This window comes from Acyrthosiphon pisum, chromosome A1, assembly GCF_005508785.2.
Source record: "Acyrthosiphon pisum isolate AL4f chromosome A1, pea_aphid_22Mar2018_4r6ur, whole genome shotgun sequence".
Classification (NCBI taxonomy): Eukaryota; Metazoa; Arthropoda; class Insecta; order Hemiptera; family Aphididae; genus Acyrthosiphon; species Acyrthosiphon pisum.
Genome location: NC_042494.1, coordinates 74,619,359 through 74,632,420, shown reverse-complemented (window position 1 = coordinate 74,632,420; position 13,062 = coordinate 74,619,359). Strand labels below are relative to the sequence as shown.

Below are 13,062 nucleotides of genomic sequence, written 5' to 3'. Positions count from 1 at the left end.
TAGAACAAAAGTCAGTTCTATCTATTATACCCTTTATAATAATATACTATGTGCGATAATGTAGCGTGTGTGACTTGCAAGCGAGACGTTAATTATATAACGCGTGTAATGTGTCTTGTATACGTCTGGCTGTAAAACAATAATTATTGTTTCAACGGAGCAATGTTGTTGTCTCCTCCGTGAGTCCATCCCTATCTCGATCCCTATATACTTTATACCTCGTCACAATCAACACAGATCCAATATTTTTTTTTTGTCAAGAGTGAATTCTTCTCATTAACATACAGCGAAACGTGAAACACTAGTGTTATTGTTCTAAACTCGTGCGTTTTGCGGTTTTGTTTTGTTTTTTTTTTGTAGGTCTTTTGGCGGGCACCAACGGCACGAACGGCAGCACATACGGTTCGTCGCTGAACGCACTTGGTCTCACGCTGGCTGACCTCAACTCTAACCAGTTCGCCATGCCGCAATCGCCACCGGCCAGTTCGCCGCTGTACTTTTTGAACAACAACAATAACAACAACAACAGTCGTGAGTACAACAATTTATCGGAAAGACATATTTTAAGGAAACAAAAACCAAATTTACCGTGCCCCCGCCCAAACCGTCGTCGTGTTTAAAAACAACTCCGTCGCGCGCGTCGGGCGATAATCCGAAGAACTTGACAGGGGAAGTGATAAAATATAAACCCTCCACTGTGTTTAGTTTAGTCCGAGGGAGAAATCAAATAACACAACGATAGGGTTTTTTTTTTTTTGTAAACGTGACAACTGAAAATAATGCGTTTATATTTCACGAGTCGCGTTTGAAACCGTCAAATTTCACTATCCAGGGTTTGTTATTCTTCTCAAAAAGCGAACAATTATTTTATTGTCCGATGTGTTTTGAACGAGTTATTATTATAAACTTTTCTTTTTTATTATTAATAAATTATTGACTTTCTTGAGTAGCGTGGCGGGGCTGCCGCATTGTTCGTATTATAGTAGACAACAGAACAATGCGATATCGATGAAGTGGTGGTACACACAACTCGGAAAAATCAACTCCCAGTGTCCGCAATAATACAAAAACAGACATTAATTCGTTTGAGATAGATTCTATCGTTAACAACTCCCCCATTTTACCTTTAAGAAACTTGAAATATAGTACCAAAATATTGTTGTGAAACATAATAATTTATAAATATAACATTAATTAATATTATATAGAACATGAATATTTGTAAATTTTGTTTACAAGCTGGCATAATATGTTATAATATGTATAATAAAGTTGTGACCCTTCTATCTCCGAAACATGTTTTGTAACTATGATAACAATTATTTAGTAGGTACTAAGATATTAATTGAGAATATATCAACAAATTAAATTTTGTATAAGGATTATTCATTTGCCAGTACGTGCAAGGCACTCGTATAGTTTCGATATGTTTCCTTCGTATTTATTTTATACCTACTCTCTAAGATGTCCTCGAAATAGTTTTATTGATCGGATAAACTGAATTACAAAATATTATAGTTACGTGATTACGACACAATCCTGGAAAAAATTCAACTTCTCAAAAATTGATATTCAAGTACCTACGCATTTATGTTTCCCGACTACGTAAAATGTGTTATCTACGCTTGGCTTGTTGTGCCTCGTGGTAGTCATTATTTTTTATCATCCCCCTGAACTAAAACTCTTTAGATACACGCCCGTGATAACGAATTATCGATATTTCCAACAAAGATTACAAATATTACCTATATAATATATTATATTTTATAGGCTCATATAATAAATCTAAATGTTAAACAATTTAAAAGATTGTACTGTACAATGTCTAAAATAAAACTTTTATTAACATTTGAGAAATATACATTGTTCATAATGCTCTTAACATAAAATTTATTTAGTGTGCATTGGAACGTTTTGAATTATGACACTATGTAGCGCAGGATTTAACTATGTAAAAATAAACTATAAATTATTCGGTTCACGGTCAAAGTACTTACCCTGATTAATACGACCCTAAATATTTTCATAAACTAAATTTTCCACGTATATCGTATTTATCTTCAACAGATGACATCTCAATTAAACATAATTATTTCTTGAGTTCGTTTTTGATAATTTGATGTTACAACCGATCCATGTAAAAAAATTATTATTTTTGTTTTATATAAAACGTATTTGTTTTTCCGAAAGTATGTTAAAATAACTTTTTGTTAAATAGTTAAATGTTATACAATCATCTCAATTATAATATTGCATTATATGTAATTATACGATGTAGATTGTAAGTGATTAATGATTATATATCATAATAATACATTCGTGTCCATTGTTTTCAAAAATTTTATAGCGTGTGATAGAAATATTTAAAATAAATACTATATTTTTATTTACAATTTCTAGTAGAACAATAATAATTACTAAATTAATTTTAGTTGACCATTATAATATATTGAGATAAAAATGTATATTGTATTAAGTACTTAAATCCTATAAAATAATATATATAAAAAAATAGTAATCTAAGGATCCCCTATTAAACAATCCCTGTTAGCTCAAATAAAAAAAATATTTATAAATGCATTCACTATTATCTGATGTATTCTTTAAATTCGAAATTCGAAATTCATAATTTTCTTTGTTTTATTAAATATATTTTAGTAATTATCTTGTTGAGGTGAAATAATTGTTTTTTTTTTTTTTTGTAACTAACTGTTTAAATAATGTCAGCAAAAATTATAAGATGAAAATAAAAAAATGTTTATAAATAATTATACAAATTACCATTAAAAGGGTATGCTATAGCAAAATCAGTTTTCCTTCTCTCACATAAGTCATATTTTTAAGATAGTAAAACTTGCCAGCATAGTTCACATTGTAATTACATAGTACAAACGCATGATATTTTATGATAAAAAAATAACTGCGAACAAAATGTGTTTTATCAAAAATGAAATAAATAAATATGTTCAGTCCTGTTAAACTTTTAACTAGGTTAAATAAAAATCTTTAATGTATATCAGTTCATTGTGCCGAACATTCGAAGTCGTATTCGTAATAACTGTAGTTGTCGCTATGGGTTGTCTGTCTTACGTCGTTTCGTTTATAATGATTGACAAGGATTGAATTTGAAAACGAAATATTTAGATTCGCCTGAATACATTTTTTTTGTATCTCTAATCGTTTTGTTTGGGTTTGTCGCGCGTAATTACACTCAAGACTGGTAATGGTCATAATAATTTTAAATGAAAATAAAATAATACTTGCAACTGAAAAGGCTTGTAATTGCTGGGCATGTCACGTTTACAAAACAAAACTTAATATCGTATTTAATGGGTAGTTAATAAGTAAAATAATTCTACGCGTTCCGTAAAACCAGAAAGTCTCCCGAAAATCATTTTAGGAGTTTTAATGCACAAATATATAAAATATACCTCCAAATTCGTAAGTTTTGTTTTACTAGCTTTTGGATTCGTTTTGTACATTCATTATGCATGTATTTAAAATGTATAGGTATATTATATTGTGACATTGGTTGTCAGTCACTCGGTATTTTCACTGGTAAATTATATAAACGTCACGTCTCTCCTCCCCTATGCCTCCCCCACACTGCCATCGCAAACTTCCATACTTATAGTTGGCTGCTAAATTTTCGCTTTGCTTTATTTATTTAATAATTAATTAATCAATTATATTTTAACGAACATTTTGTGATCTTCTTGACCAGCTTCATTTTTTAAATTGACTGCGCTTTTTTTAATTTTAAATTTTTTTATTCACTATATTTAATTTAGATGGGTTGATTTTCTCCCTTACATTATTATATTTACATTTTGTTATGCTATTTAAATACTGTTGTGTTTGTTGTATCGTTTGTTATGTACTATGTTGTTGCGTGATTGTTTTGTTTAGCGACAAAAGTGTCCAGCAAGCAGCTTGAAGGTCCGGAAGGTGCCAATCTGTTTATATACCATCTCCCCCAGGATTTCGCTGATTCTGATCTCGTGACCATGTTTTTACCATTTGGTAACGTTATATCGGCAAAGGTTTACATTGATAAAGAGACCAAACTGTCCAAGTGTTTCGGTAAGTCGCGCAGGTGCGCATTATACGAGCAAAAAACGGTGAAAAATTACGCGTTAAGTTTTACTAATTATCTTTATCACTATTTTTCTATCTATTTTTTTTTAAATTATTGAAAGTTTAGGCACAAGACGTTTTGTATTCCGTCAAACAATACTTATATATGATTTTGTATCCGTGACATTGAAACTATAACATTGTGAACAAATCATGATTGGTGAAATAGTTGAGGATATTGTCGATACTTTCATGCGTGCTCCGCGAGGTTGGTCACCGATACCTTTAACGGGAAACACGTGTTTTTTTTTTACTCCAGTTAACGGCCAACATGAATGTTTCTTCAGACTTTTTAGTTATTACATTTTGAGTGGGAGGGGGTGGGGGTCAATTGCTCACTTACGCATTCAACCTATACCTGCCCGTTTGCAGTACACCTATTTTCCCTACCTATAATTTAAATATATATCATATTATGCTGTCATGTTGTAATGTATTGTCTTGCTTTTGCCTGTAGTGCAGTTTTATCTAATCATAATAAGTAATAACAGTATTAGACTGTATTCTATGCTAATATTAGACATGCCTGAAAGAAATTACGTGGAACCGTATACAGTTTATCCATCCTGACAAACAATATTCAACCGTTAAGAAGACGCAACAACCGTGAATTATTTCTTTTTTTTTTTATCGCAAGCTCAGTAAATTAACGTACCGCATTAGTCAGTAACGTTGGCCATTAACATTAAGAGAACGTTACACGGACATATTTTGTTGTCTCTGTCTTACAAGTGAGTTACGTAACAATGTTTGCGCTCAGCAGATCGCATTAAGATCCTGCAGTTTAAAAATTAGAGTGAATTTATTTCTTATAAAATTTAAAATATTATTATCTAGGGCATCTCGTAGGCTTTTAATTATATTTTAATTTTAAAGCGAGTTATGATAATTATTTAGTTTACGAGGATTATTTTAAGATGTACAAACAACTTACAATTTAAAATACTCATAACTTACTTATAAATTAAAATTAAATAATAAAAAGCCTAAGTAATCTTACCTCAACATTTTATATGAGATAAATTCATTCTAGTTTTTGAACTGACGAGCTAAACTAACTTTTTTGAGCGTAAAATTTAATATGTTACGCACTATTGTAAGACGGACACAACTAATGTGCGTGTAACCCCGCACGTGATATTGTCCAATGCGTGTTTCAACTGTAAAAGTAGTCAAAATAAAAACGAACCATTTTACTAGGTACCTATATACTTGATACTTTGCTTCAAATTTAAACAAAACTTTCAATTTTGGGGCTCGTCCGTAGATATTTTGCTGGAATACAAGACCGTACTTGCACGTGGGCTAGACAATAAAGACAAAATATACACGAGTGGTTGCGTCCTCTTAAATTAATAATATAACAATGCATGCTTCCGTAGACCCGTGGTTTACAATATTCTAGAATATACTTAGTTGTTATTTAGTGCTTTCAGCGGTATTGATCTAATCGCCGCATCTGGTAACAATAATAATATTAATATAATAATAGTAAAAATAATAATAATAATCGAATCGACAACAAATCGTGCATTGTAAGAAATAATAATATATTATTATACTATGCACCTCGTATTACCAACAAATACGTTTGTGGGACAATGCTCAGTAATTGGTTGCGTCCCTGTCGCAGCGAGTACAATATGATATTATTGTCGACGAATATTGCGCGATTAATAATCTTACGCCCTGCGAGCACGACAAATAAAAGTACGCTATTATTACCTACTGTTTCGAAAAACTTCAGCTGCAATAAAAATTGACGATCGACATTTGCCCGTCGTAGAACGAATTTCGACGGTTAAATTAATATTTGTTTTTTCCGACTGCCGGCGCGTAAATTTCGTTCACACTAAACATTCCATTTCATTCTATATATTTTGTTACTCATAGTCGTGTGCGCATTCGCCAGAGGAAAATGTTTTCGTGTCACAGGATTCGAAAAGGCACGTTTGAAACGCAGTTCCCTCTGAAATGGTGTCCCCCATAAAGATTATATTATTATTTCGTTGTTGGCTATTTATAATGACGCGCAGGTGTCCGCGCATTAATATTATTATATTGCACGACAAAAAACGAATTTAATATTATATTTTCTTTTCGTATAAGGTCATTTAAATATTCGAACTGCGTTTGTAGGGGGGTGGGTGTGGGTGTTTCTCGCTCGCGCGACATACCTACGAGTAATTTTCGGAAATGTCGATTTTCAATTTTATCGATATTTTACACCCGGATAATCCCGACCCCGGCGCGACCGGAGGCATCGTCGCGGGCGGTCTCTGCAGACTCTCCGATGCAAATAATGAATTTCGTATTGATTTTTTGTCGCAACATTCGAACCTCCTCTTTACACACCGCGACCGTTCGGCAAAAAAAAAAAAATAATACATACGTATCAAATATTCCGACGAACAATGTAATATATATAACATTTTTTTCCAAACGCAGTTTCGTCCCGCGGGGTTGGTTTTTTTTATCGCGTAGATGCGACAATAATTCACGGCGTAGACCTCTGCGCGAGACGTGTTGGTTGTCGCGCTGTGTGGGTCCACCTAAAACACAACGGCGAGCATGCATAATAATAATATACTATTGTGTATCTATTTGTATTTACTACTGTGAAAACCGTGTACCGCTATAGTGCAGTCGAACTTGGTCAACTCGAAATACGTCATTGAGTATTACGATGACTATCGGAACTTTTTGTCCGGTCCTCGGCGCACTTCCTATATTTGATATAATAATAGTGTATGAAAAACAAAAACAAAAAATAAAAGTATTGTGTTTCATTCGATGTTTTTTTTTAAATTATAATACGTGACAAAGGGCATAGTCCAAAATGATTTATTTTCTCGGAAGACACATAATATTTTTATTAAATATATTTTTTTTTTGTTTAATTTTGATTTTTGATATTTTAAATTTATATTTTACTTCATTATTTTAATCGAGAATTAAATTTTAAAAATAATTTATTTATTGTTTTTAAGCCGCATGCTTCACGTTAAAATTTACAACTACATGATTGCGCGGGCATTTAAATGGTCGGGAGTGGCATGTGATCAAGACAATATAAGATCAATAAAAAATAATTACCTAGGTATATTTTTAATCGCTCAAATATAAAATATTATGTTAAATTAAAATAACAATATATGGGCGTTAATGTTTCCTAATATTAATAATATGTTTGCCTCAATTTCGAGTTAACCAAGTTTGACTGTACTGGTCGTGTGTCGGTCGGATGGGGAGGGGGGGCAGAACAGCCACGGATAATATTTTTTTTTAGATACCCACCACTATTCACAATAATATACTTACATAGAAAATCTATAATCGTGATATGTCTACTAAAGTTATTACCACCCACACGATGGTTCATACAATAATAATAATAATAATAATAATAATAATAATAATAATATTCTCTAGCATATAAATGATAGCAACAATGATTTAATAATATCAACATTGACGAGTCATACAAAATACTCATAGTTTTTTTTTTGTTTTTGTCTCCGTCTTATGTAGGGTTCGTGTCGTACGACAACGCGTACAGCGCGCAGGCTGCCATACAGACGATGAACTCTTACCAGGTGGGTAACAAGAGGCTGAAGGTGCAGCTCAAGAGACCCAAAGAGGCGTCCAGGCCGTACTAACGACGGCGCAAACCACCGACCGACCATCAACCAAGACCGATCGTGCATCGCACTACCCCGCAAGAACGGTCGTCGTGTACGCTCCGCGTTGTTTTTATTGAAGAAGACATGAAAATTTATAATAATAAAATTTGTTATGTGTGTACATAATAATACTTGGTTTCTTTTACTTTTGTTTCGTTTTTTGTTTTTGTTTTCGTTTATTATTATTATTTTTTTTTATATATAATATATAAATAATATGTAATTCTACATGACACAGAATGGTAGGGATATTTTTAACGCAGCTTTTGAGGTAAAACAATTTGAGAACGAAAGATGTAAAGAACTATATAATATACTGAATTACGAAAAATCGAAACATAACTTAATGACATACCTAGGTACTGGCATTCTCATTTGAACTATTTAATTATGTATATGTATATATGTCTTATGATATGTATAAGGATATGTCATACTATTAATATTGTTTTGTTTCCGTGTTTTTCTTTTTCATTATTTCTTTTTTTGTTTTGTTCTAATGTTTTTATTTCTCAACAAAAGGACCAATTTTTCGTTATTATTTATTATTCTTTGGGACGCCGTTTCGACTCGTCTGTCTCTATGTATGTATGGTTTTACACTTAACACTGAACAGTAGTCTTAAATTAATTAATTTTTGATCGTTAAAAAATGACATCTCTAGACTGCTCTTTTATTATTAATGTGTAATGTTTTCTTTATCGTTTTCGAACTAATCGTGTATACCCTTGAAATTATTTGTTCGGCAATCAGGGTATTAAGAGAGTATACCCTTAAAGAAATGTAATTTATTTGATAAATATTGATAATAATGTACTAAAATAACATTTGAATTACGCCCCGTAATGGTTCCTGTAGTTTAATAAAAAAAAAAAAACCAAAAAATTACATGTTTAACGTACAGTTTTGTAAAAATAGTATACTCATAATTATGTAATAACTACCTAATAATAATGTTTGTTTTGTTTTTTCTTTTTAATTGCAACGACTTATAAAATTAAATTTTGTTCAGTATTAATTTTAATTTATTGTTTTTGCATGTGTTAATAATTTTATAGACTTTCCAATTGATGCCATTTTCTATAACTACAAAGACTTACATTTTTGTTTAGGTGATATTATTATGTTCTTTGTGCTTAAAAAAAAAAAAAAAAACACTAAAAAAAAATCACGTGTTCATGATTGTGAAAATTTGTCTTTTTTTGTCTTGTGTCCCGTTTGCATTTATATTATATAAAGTAATAATATTGTTGAGTAAATGTTTATAATGATATCAAATCATCACGATCGTTGACAGGCATTATTGTGATAAGGATAGCCTAATTTTGTTTTGTTTTATTATTATTAAAAATGTTTTTTTTTTCCATTAATTAAAAGCATCGAAACTTAATATTATATTATATATTTATTTATATACATATATATTATAGCACTGCTACTCGTGAGCTAGTAACTTAGTCAAAACGTATTGAATATTTTTTAAAACTAGTATTTTGGTGCTAAAGCGATTTTTAACATGTTTTTGTTTATTTTTTTTTTTGCATTAGGCCATATTATGTTATGTAATATTAGGTTAAGGTATCTAGCCCAAGTGAAATGGTTTGTTTGTTTGTTTGTTTTTTTTTTTTTTTTTTTTTAATTTTGTTTCAAAATAATTTTCCCATCCAATTTTTGAAGACTCTTATTATATATATTTAGATAAAACACGTTGTAATATTATGTTTATTGATGTTCACTTATTGTTTGTGAAAGAAAAGTTTTTTGTGTTTAAACATATTTTTTTCTGTTCATTTTTATGAAGTTATAAATATATGAATAATTAATACAAATACATTTGCATGTAATAATGCCGTACAATTAAGTCGTGTGTTGGTGTTTGCGAGTTGATATTATGTGTGTTTGTCTTCTGCAATACTTGTATATACTTATACAATGCGTTGATATTATTCTGTATCCAGTACATCTGTCAATATAATATTGTTCGTTATGTTGTCTATCAAAATTAAAAAGACAACAACTAACAACTATAGTTTTAAATCAATTTAAATTTATTTTATTTGGAAATTATACAATAAATTGATAGAAATGGTAGTTATGAGATGGTGCGCGTAAAATAAATCTTTAAATAGATCTAAAGAACTTATTGATTATTGACTTTATTATTGATCGTACTAATCGAACAATTGTTATTAGCAGACGGCGGTAGCCTAAATTTATGGTTCAAACACGAAACCTGACTTATTTTTCAAGATTTGTAGAGTTTTTATCGTGTTGGCCAAAAATCTCATCTGAAAAACTTTTATATTTTAATTTTACTTAGCTTATGATGATTCACAGTGATTCTGTGCACCGCTGATTAATAATATGTTAATGTTCCAGTGGCGTAGCCATAGTGGGTGGGGGTAAGAGAGCTATCCCCTCTCCCATTGACTGCGTTGACCTTAGAATTTTATCAAGATAATTAAAAAATTAAGATATTGTATTTGTACACTTAGTCCCCTTCTTATACAAAATTCCTGGCTGCGCCTCTGATTAACATGTTAACAACAATTCAAAAAAAATATATATAAATAATGAATAATTTGAAATGTTGCCCAATAGCTTAGCATTTTAATGTAACAATATGATAGGTATATATTTTGGTTAAATAAACTCTACGGAGACGGTAATATTTATTATTTTGCTGGTAAAATAACACTTTTTCGCACTTATAAGAAGAATTAAAGCTACTCCATTAAATGTAAACTTGGTTAGGTATTCGTTTCCAATGTTATGCTTAAAAATTATTTACGAGTTTGAAAATCAACAGACTTTACGGCGGCGTTTTGAGAAAAAAAAAACGATTGGATTTATTGATTGAATTGGGTGAACCCGTTAAAGCACCCCGGGTTTTATCGTGGATGTATTCCTGTGCCAACGATGGTATTGAAACCGCCGCGTTTAAATGGAAATAAAATCCACTTGGTTCTTCGTCAGGAATAATAATTGAAGACGAATAGTGTATCATTAACATAACGCAATTATACACAACAGAGCTAGCGCTACAAAATAAATTACTCGAGAAGAATGTAAAAATATTGATGAATACACCGGTGACGAGGCATGGCGCGCGAGTTTTTAGGTCGGAGCACGTTTTAGCATAGTATGGTGGCCAAACGATCCGTTTTATAAGTGTTATCACACGACCGACGGTATGATACCTAGTCACGTGGTCTGGCGACCTTTTTTTTTTTATCCAGATCTATACCGGTAAAGTAAAATTTGTAAAAATGTTCGTTAATTAAAAAAATTAATTAATAATTATATGGTTTATTTTGTTATTAACTTATAATATATATTTTGATAATTAGTGTACGAACATTGATAAGATGAGTAAATTATAAGTGGAAAAAAAATAGTCCACTAGAAGCGCTAGTAACCGGTACCTAGATTCATATTAGCATAGACTTATATATGGATTTCGCGTCTCCCATACCATCCTACAGGTTTCCAAGACGGGACGTGCCGACATTGTTAGAACGAGATCACAGCTATATTAATATGTAGGTATATGAAAGGGATAGAGTATAGCCATAACATATTATAGTATTTTAAGAAAAGACCAATATCACTTTTATTATTTGCTTGAATTTGAATTAAATTTATATCCTAATAAAAATGCATAACATTTATAAATATAAAGGACGTTTCACCCGCATTTTTTGTCTCCGTCTTACACACGTACGGCATAACAAAAACTGTTTTGCGCAGGAAAGAACCAAGAACACTACAGTCATAACTAAGAAACGAAATTTTCACCACTTAAAAAGTAGAACTTTGGCTGTGCAATATCGTTTTTATCTGTTCGTTATCGAAACTTCAAAAAAAGTTATTAAATTTTAAAAGACACAAATAATAATGAATTTTGAAACAATAAGAACTTTTTTCGTAATAAGTGATATCAAAAAATAAAAACGATATTGCACAGCCCAAGTTTTCCTTTATATGTGGTGAAAATTTCGTTTCCTAGTTATGACTATAGCCTTCTCGGTTCTTTCCCGCGCAAAACAGTTTTTGTTATGCCGTACGTGTGTAAGACGAGACAAAAAATGCGGGTGAAACGTTCTCTTTAGGTATTAAACACGATAAAAATTTATACAATTTAGATTGTTATCAAATAATTATACATTAGCGCAGAATCTTATGAGTTAGGTACTTATTAATTTAACATTGATACAACGTATCTATTGGCGATTGAAAGCTTATCAATTACCAGGCTGGCGGGGGGGGGGTGGATCTGTAACGGGGAACATGACATATTATGTAAAATAACATAATTATAAATGATACACAGCGTCCCCGTTACATATTATCACTTTCAATCGCCAATGTACAAACAAAGTTTTAATCGGCAGTTTCCGCGATGCGGTCTTTTCGTTCGGGGTTTGTATACAAATTGTAAATTTTACTCGTAGTTTGCCGACCATAGACCACTGGAATAGACGATCACTCGGAGCAATATTTCACTGATTTACGATTCGCAGCCGGAAGTAGAACACGCGGCTATATATCTCCATTGCCGCCCCCTCGCGTTTACGCCAAACAAATGATAACTAGTAGTAGAATCAAGTTATCATTTTGCTCCAAAATATTATTAAGAGGATGTCAGCACTATCTGTTTTCTCTCTCTCTGGCCCGCGCGCAACATAGACAAAACACATTTACACAGAATCATTTTTTCTAAGCTTTTAAGTAGGTAATGTTAGAGTAAAATCAACCATTACAAAAGGATGATAGGGAATAATATTTTTGAGGGACTGTTATATCGATTTGTCTAAATATTGTCTCAAAACAATTTAAACATCATTAAGTATACAAAAATGTTTTGTTTATTTTGAAAGTCAAATAACAATAAAATATAAAATCGATATGTCATTCCCTCCAAAATATTATTCTCTATATTTTTGTTATGGGTTATTTTACTGCATCGCTTTTTTTGAAGCTGAAAATTGCTTCGATTTTCTACATCAGCATATTTTCTAGTAGGAGGTAGTCAAAAGTAAATTCACAGTAAATTTAAAAATCGTCGGGAAACAAACAAAACTCAAGAAAAAACTGGAATTTTTACGCAAAACGTTCTACTGTACAGTATCAGCTAACTCAAAAACAAAAAAATAGGAATGGGTAAGTTAACAATTTTTTTAACTCGTTAAGTTAACGTTAAGTTAATAAAGAAAAAAAAAGTGGGTAAGTGGATGTCGCT

The 13,062-nt window shown here is 31.3% G+C and overlaps 1 protein-coding gene across 20 annotated transcripts in view; it reads left to right on the top strand.

The window, feature by feature from the left end:
• LOC100160047 (CUGBP Elav-like family member 1) overlaps window positions 1-9,681 on the top strand; it is a 193,934-nt gene extending 184,253 nt beyond the window's left edge. For 19 of the 20 annotated variants that reach the window (XM_029487507.1, XM_029487506.1, XM_029487524.1 and 16 more), the window contains 3 exons: window positions 361-531; window positions 3,910-4,083; window positions 7,669-9,681. In XM_029487507.1, the coding sequence (XP_029343367.1) occupies window positions 361-531; window positions 3,910-4,083; window positions 7,669-7,796 (473 nt within the window). In that variant the 3' untranslated portion in view covers window positions 7,797-9,681. The remainder of the gene's footprint in view (window positions 1-360; window positions 532-3,909; window positions 4,084-7,668) is intronic. The other variant, XM_029487521.1, reaches the window with a different exon arrangement.
• Window positions 9,682-13,062: the final 3,381 nt, after the last annotated feature.